Raw genomic sequence first — 7335 nt, 5'->3', positions numbered from 1 at the left:
CTCGGCGGGAGCGCCACCGCACTCCCAAGCGGGGCACTGTAGCAGTGCGCCACTGGGCCGGCCCAAGAATATTTTCTTTGTTCCTACCAATTTTCCTTTCTTCTTTGTAAACAGTCACCTTAATTATCCTGGTTTTCCCTCCTGCCTTGCCCACTCAGCTCTGCCAGTGTTCTTTCAGCTTGTGATTTATTTTCATTGCAAACCTCTTTTGAAGAAAGACAGCTAATGAGGCTGAGTCATAGGGTCATTTATGGGGAATGGAGCCACAAGACTCATTTCACAATGAAGCCTACTAAACATGATAAGTCAGTATAGACTTAACTCTCTAGAGAATATTCTCTAAATGGGAAATTTTTAGAGCTGGCTGAAACAGACATTTTTTTGTGTGAGCCCATTTCCATTAAATGTACCATAATACTGTGACATAGGCAATAATGAAAATTTGGGTAAAATGTTTTTAGGAGGTAGAAATTTTTTTTTTTTCCTTTTTGTCTTTTTTCGTGACCGGCAACGGATCGCAACCCTCAGTGTCGCACCCGTACTGGACTGGGACCGGCCATGGGATTGCAACCCTCGGTGTTGCCCCCGCCCCTCGCTCAGCCAGTGAGCGGCCGGTCTGTATGTGGGATCCGAACCCTCGGCAGGAGCGCCACCGCGCTTCCCAAGCGGCGCACTATAGCAGTGCGCCACCGGGCCAGCCCCCTAGGAGGTAGAAATTTTGAAGCTGCCATGGGTTTCACAGCACAGGTTTTAGATTTTTCCAGGCAGAGTTTGTTTTAAGTCCTAGTTTCAAAACTACCTTGGTCTAATAAAGGGCAGCCTCTCTCAGCCCCAGACCAAAAAAATAGTTATATGGGTCCAGAATATCAGTGATCCAGGTTCTGAGCCCCACATTTGTACTAAATGAGATTGATGGAATCTTTTTTTTAGGGACGGAAGCATTATCCACTTTGTGGGAAGAACAGCGAGCATCCCATGAAACCCTTTTCTGTATGAAGCCCTTACATCAAGTGTTTGCTTCATTTGCAAGAAAAAGAGAGAAGCTGGATATGAGCCTGATCCCCTAAAATATTATTTTCATTGGAAACATGTCAGAAGTGAGTAAACAAGTACTGTACACAGTCCCAAGCAGGGTCCTGGGACTGAAAACTGTTGAAAGGCTCAGATTCCTTGCCTGGGGATCATCCTTGTGGTGAGAACGGACACTTAGTTCTTCATCAGCTTAAGGAGCAAGTTTGAGTCCGTAGACCTTGGTGGTGTTGGACAGTTCCCATGATTGTCTGGTCATTTGTTATAATGCTTAAGATCATCTGTTCTCTTGAGGTATGATTGATTTGATCATACATTTTAGCTGAAACTCAGAATGGTTTGTGGGGCAATAGAAAACATTTTGTGAAAAAGGGAAGGGTGTATTGCTCACTAAAGAGTATTTCTAGCTTTTATGGGAGGTTAAAGTAATTCTGCTTCATTTTCCTTTCTGAGACTTTTGGAAAGGAAGTTCTTAGAATACTCCAGGTTCATGATAGATGAGGTAGATCATATAGTTAAGATAGGAAGTGTATTTAATCTTGGGTTTGGAGTAGTGTATTCTAGGCCAGTACTTTATAAAGAATATGATGTGAAAAAGTACTACAGGTAAAATAATCAGGGTTCTATGTATCTAATATTTTGTTTCTTGAGACATTTTTATAGAGTGCTGAATGTCTTAGCTGTGAAAAAGCATGCTTGGAAATCTGCCCATCAACTCAGTCGTTGTTGCAGAGGGAAGCAGACCCTCCCCCCTTTGTGTCTTCCCTCTCCTTCAGGCTCTAGGCTGTGGCTGCACAATCTTCCCCGTCTCTTAGTCCATTTAGGGTACCGTTTCTCCCTGTAACCCTGGGCCTCTGATCTGCTGGCACTTCTTTCTTGTCTCGTGGAGGTATGTGTAGGGCTAGTTCACAGGTGTGAAAACTTGTGTCTGGCTGGCCACGTTCTCCCATTTCAATTCCTGTTCCTCCTCTGCCCAGGCACAGATAGGACTCATTACTACCATTACTGCCCAACACCCACAGCTGCATTCAGACTTCACTCTGAAATGATCACTTCCCAGACCTCATGATCATGAAGTAACCTCCATGTGTGGGGGGAGCTCCAGTGAACTCTAGGAAGAGCACAGGGGATGGGAAAGCCAGCTTGGACCACCCTTTGAAAGAAAACAGCTTAAGAATAAGAGAGGTCTTAGTTTAAGCTCTTGCCTTCCAGACATGTGGTGGGGACCATACATGAGCATGAGTTAGCAAAGCATTCAGCACTTCTCAGACAAGAAGTATTAATAGATCTCCACAATGATCACATTCAAGTTGAATAAAGCTTTTAATAAAACAGTCTTGTTCTTTATCAATACCTGTAAATTCTCCTTTAAAGCAGTAGCAAAGGTGACTGTAGCAAGAGCTCAAAAGGCAAGGCAATATCGGAAAGTGTCTTTTAACAGAAGGTTAAAAATATAAATGTAGAAGATCTGCTTATATATTTTTCTTTCAGAAATAAATCCCCCTCCCCCCACCAGGTAAAAGGAAATATTGCACTTTCTGCTCTCATGACTAAGGTGACGGGTTCCAGAAGAACCTTTCAAGATTATCAGGAACATCAGGATGAGGGCCATTTTACCTCAGACCGTATGGAGACAACCACGTCTGCAACTCTAGTTCTCTTCAGAGTCAAAAGCACTGCTTTCGAGTTCCAGCTGGGCGCAGAGTGTTAGCCAGTACAATGTCCTGCTTGGTCAAGCCCTTACCTCAGCAGAGCTTCCCCGCCGCTCTAGTTCTCTTCAGAGTGAAAAGCACTGCTTTCGAGTTCCAGCTGGGCGCGGAGTGTTAGCCAGTACAATGTCCTGCTTGGTCAAGCCCTTACCTCAGCAGAGCTTCCCCGCCTGTGCTCCCAGCCCCACAGCAAAGGCAGCTGCTTTCTACCTCTGCTGTACTCCTGCTCACAGTGGCCATGGCCTCTCTGGCAGAAGGGCCAGGTGGGAGCCAGGGCTCTGGAAGGATTGTTCCAGTACTACACCTAAGACCCCTACTCTGGGGAAGCTACAGGCACACTGAATAGTATGGCCACCCTCAGAGCTCACATACCCACAAACAAATGAAGGCTCGAGGAGATTTTTAAACCTAAAGTCTATGTGTGTGTACACTTCAATAATTTGGAAAAGTTGGGACTTGGTGATTTGTCCTTTCCCAAGCCCTTTCTTTGATTCCAGAAAATAAATTCTCCCTTTCCATTTGTACTGTTGCGGGGCTAGAAGCCATTCAGGAGTTGTCTACCACCTGATGGGGCAGTGTCACAGAGGAGCCGTTAGGGAAGGCAGCTAGCTTATCACGCCCCTTCAAGAAAAAGGTCAGCAGCTCCCCCTTCCCTTTCACAAAGATGGGACCTCGCCTCACAAAGCGGAAGCCATACTCTCGAAGGATGACTTGTGTTTCTTCCACCACCTGTGCAGGGAGAAGAGTTTAGGATTAGAGGGAGCCTAGACCGAGGGTGGGTGTAGGGTCTTTGGGTGGCTGGGGCTGAGAACTGACCCAGACGGTGCTAACACTTGCATGGGCCACAGGTCCCAGACAACACCGGCCTTTGCACTCTTCTCAAACCTCTCAGGGCCGACCCCTAGCATTTCACCCCCCAGTGGGCATGGCGGGGAGAGCAGAGTTCAGGGTGGTTTGTCTGGAGCCCTCTGCTCTCCCAATCTCCCTCCTAGGAGGACAGCTGCAGGTCACCTGTGTGGCTGCAGCACTGTTTGGGAACTTTGACTCTCTGCTCTTCTGCCCCTTTGCCTGTTCTGTGGAGCTTGTCTGCCAGACCCAGCTGATACAGGTCAGGATCACTCCAGGGGGTGCTGCTGTGGGCTCAAGGTGTCAGAAAGTGCATACCAAGAGGCAGTCTATTCTCACCCGGAACTTAAATCTAAACATGGCAAATGGGTTGAAGCCCTTTCCCCCTTCTATTGAGGCTAGCTGTAGAGGCCTCACTTCCCATTCATGCCCTTCACCTCTCAGCACTGCTGGCATCACGGCTGAGCCAGGGAGGAGGCATGGCAAAGAACGCGCTGTTGATTTTGTTCCCATTCCCTGAATCTGCGCATGTGCTCTGCTCTGTTGCTGAACATACCTGAATGTTGCCCATGACTCCTGTGGACTCCATCCTGCTGGCTACGTTGACCGTATTGCCCCAGATGTCATAGTGTGGTTTCCGTGCACCAATGACCCCAGCCAAAACCCCTCCTTTGTTCATGCCTGAGGTAGATACACATTTTGGCACAGCCAAACTTTTACAAGATTTTTCACCTGACCCCTATCACAAAGCTAATTACATAACGTCATATTCCTCATTGAGCCTGTCTCTCTAAACTACTGAAGGGCAGAAATCATGTCTCAATTTATCCTGTCCTTACCTTGTGCTTGGCAAATGTCAGCTCCTCCCAATGTGCTAATTGATTTACTCAGTACGATAGTGGACAGCTTCTAACACACACCTGGCACTTCATGTCTCCTGCAGCCTCACCTAGGAGTAAGCCCCACCNTCTATTGAGGCTAGCTGTAGAGGCCTCACTTCCCATTCATGCCCTTCACCTCTCAGCACTGCTGGCATCACGGCTGAGCCAGGGAGGAGGCATGGCAAAGAACGCGCTGTTGATTTTGTTTCCATTCCCTGAATCTGCGCATGTGCTCTGTTCTGTTGCTGAACATACCTGAATGTTGCCCATGACTCCTGTGGACTCCATCCTGCTGGCTACGTTGACCGTATTGCCCCAGATGTCATAGTGTGGTTTCCGTGCACCAATGACCCCAGCCAAAACCCCTCCTTTGTTCATGCCTGAGGTAGATACACATTTTGGCACAGCCAAACTTTTACAAGATTTTTCACCTGACCCCTATCACAAAGCTAATTACATAACGTCATATTCCTCATTGAGCCTGTCTCTCTAAACTACTGAAGGGCAGAAATCATGTCTCAATTTATCCTGTCCTTACCTTGTGCTTGGCAAATGTCAGCTCCTCCCAATGTGCTAATTGATTTACTCAGTACGATAGTGGACAGCTTCTAACACACACCTGGCACTTCATGTCTCCTGCAGCCTCACCTAGGAGTAAGCCCCACCCTCCACTAGGTGATAGTGGGTGACGTTAATCCCTTTCAAAGGGCGGGCTGCTCTGAGAGGAGCAAAGCCCTCAGCAGACACAGAAACCCCCTTGGGAATGTAGACAGCACGCTAACTCCTGGCCAGCTTCAGAAGAAAGGCTAGGTTATTATAAATAGGAGGGACAGTCATCACTTGACCATGTCATCAGTCTTATGTTCGGTTTGATCGTCTAGAAGAGACCGAACTAAAAGTCCTTCAGGTCCCTTCTAGCTATGAGTGTGTGAATGTCGCAACCTAAACGCCTCACTCTCCCTAAGCCTTGTCCTCCCTGCTGAAGTGCTGAGTCCCTGCATCAGAAGGCAGTGGGCCAAGAGGAGGCAAGACTAGAACCCTTACCTATGCGCAGCATGAAGTTGTTGAAGGACTGGTTGTTGATGTTGGTAAGCGTATCCTTCATGGCTAGTGCAAAGTCGGCCAGGTCAGCCAGGTGTTGCCAGCGCTCTTTCTCGGACTTTTCCTCCTGTTTCAGAGAGCAGCAGTGAAGCATCAGGAGCCAGTCCAGGCCTGGAGCCTTGACAGCCTGCTCACCTGCTTCCTTCCCTAGCAGCATTCTACAGGTGAAGCCCCTGGCAGTTAAAGGCCTTATTCCCTTCCTCCCTCAAAGGAGTCTGCAACTCTCTAGTTCTGACTTGTTACTGTGACAAAGTTCACATGGGTCCCTCTACCAAGTCTAGGGCAAAGACTGGGCAGTGGTGGTAGGAACAACAGACCCAGTTTAGCTGCTACCTGCCTGCCAAGTGCCCCGATCATGAGGTGGATCTCACCACCTTGTCTGAACCTGGTCTTTAGGCTTTGCAGAGCTGTCCTTACTTAGATCCCTCAACTCGATTATAAGCACTTGAGGGTGATGACCCACCTTTAACCTCATCCATAAAATGGAGATGGCAGTAGTACTGACATCAAAGGACAGTTGTAAAGGCAAACAGGATGATCATGTTTTAAGAACAGCTTTGGACCAGGGACCCTGATAGAATTTGAATGTGTTGTCCCCCCAAAACTCAGGTGGAAATCTGATCTCCAGTGTGGCAGTGCTGGGAGCTGTTTGAGTCATGGGGGCAGATGAATGAATTAATGCTCTCCTGGGGCTGGGGGTAGTGAGTGAGTTCTCGCTCTATTAATTCCCATGAGAGGTGGTGGTTTAAAAAGTCCCTGGCACCTCCCCCTCCACTTGCTTCCTCTCACTGGCTGCCTGCCACTTTCCGCCATGAGTAGAAGCAGCCTGAGGCCCGTGCCAGATGCAGCAGTCCCAGAATCGTGAGCCAAATCTCTGTTCTTCATAAATTACCCAGTTCCAGGTATTCTTTTATAGCAACACAGAAACGAACTAATACAACCCCACAGCTCATATCCTCTCCTGGTAGCTAAACCAAGCTGGCTCCACAGGTCTGAATTTGCTTAACAAAAGAACAGGTTGATAGCCAGTGAGTTCCAAGGCTTCCCTTTAGGTTTTCATCTTAGATCACTGCTGCTCCCCAGTTCTTATGAAATAAAGAGCTTTAAGGTGGCATGGCCACAGTGCACATAAATCATCTTAGGCCTGAGTTGTGGAACAGTAATGAGGTTTGTGTGTGTTCCACTATTTCTACTCATTAAACTTTCTCTGTAAAACACTATTTTATATCTGCATGGCATGGTGCTGTGGTGTGTGTTTGTGACCTCTTTGCACAACAGTACATTGAATAACTTCTCCTTTTAGTCTTGTAACTTCTCACTTCCTTGGGGCAGAGCTACATCTCTCTCTAGCCATTGAGATGGCTAGCTACCTTGTTGGAGCTGGTAAAGCCATTGGTGTTGACATCGGGGGTGACTCCTGAAGCGGCCATATAGGTGCTGCCAATGGTTTTAATCTTGGTGATGACCCGGAATTTGGGATTGTCCAAGAGCTGAGGCCAGGAAAAAAATTGTTAGCAGAGTCAAAGGAGATGAATGAATCAACTACATGACAGATTTGCCTGTTTACAAGAACCCCACAAAACATCCAAGAGATGCCTTCCTATAAAAGCTTTATTTATTCTACTGCTTATCTGTCACATGATCCTGGACAAACATCCTTTCTTTCTTTCTTTAATTTTTTTATTTTTTAATTTATCAATATACAGTGTAGTTGATTTTCATGTCCCTTTACCAATTCCTTCTTTTCCCTCTTCCCTCTCCCTGCCTCC

At 47.2% G+C, this 7335-nt stretch overlaps 2 protein-coding genes across 2 annotated transcripts in view; one reads left to right on the top strand and one right to left on the bottom strand.

Moving 5' to 3' along the window:
- Nucleotides 1-2361, top strand: part of CENPO (centromere protein O) — a 19455-nt gene extending 17094 nt beyond the window's left edge. Inside the window, exon 7 of the mRNA XM_008570614.1 lies at nt 931-2361. Coding sequence (XP_008568836.1) covers nt 931-1067 — 137 coding nt within the window. The 3' untranslated portion in view covers nt 1068-2361. The remainder of the gene's footprint in view (nt 1-930) is intronic.
- Nucleotides 2334-7335, bottom strand: part of ADCY3 (adenylate cyclase 3) — a 29528-nt gene continuing 24526 nt past the window's right edge. Inside the window, exons 16-20 of the mRNA XM_008570615.1 lie at nt 6937-7056; nt 5510-5633; nt 4721-4845; nt 2870-3467; nt 2334-2753 (exon numbers count right to left, since the gene is read on the bottom strand). Coding sequence (XP_008568837.1) covers nt 3285-3467; nt 4721-4845; nt 5510-5633; nt 6937-7056 — 552 coding nt within the window. The 3' untranslated portion in view covers nt 2334-2753; nt 2870-3284. The remainder of the gene's footprint in view (nt 2754-2869; nt 3468-4720; nt 4846-5509; nt 5634-6936; nt 7057-7335) is intronic.

The sequence above is a fragment of the Galeopterus variegatus genome, unplaced genomic scaffold, assembly GCF_000696425.1.
Source record: "Galeopterus variegatus unplaced genomic scaffold, G_variegatus-3.0.2 Scaffold620, whole genome shotgun sequence".
Taxonomy (NCBI): Eukaryota; Metazoa; Chordata; class Mammalia; order Dermoptera; family Cynocephalidae; genus Galeopterus; species Galeopterus variegatus.
This window is presented reverse-complemented; position numbering and strand designations above follow the sequence as displayed.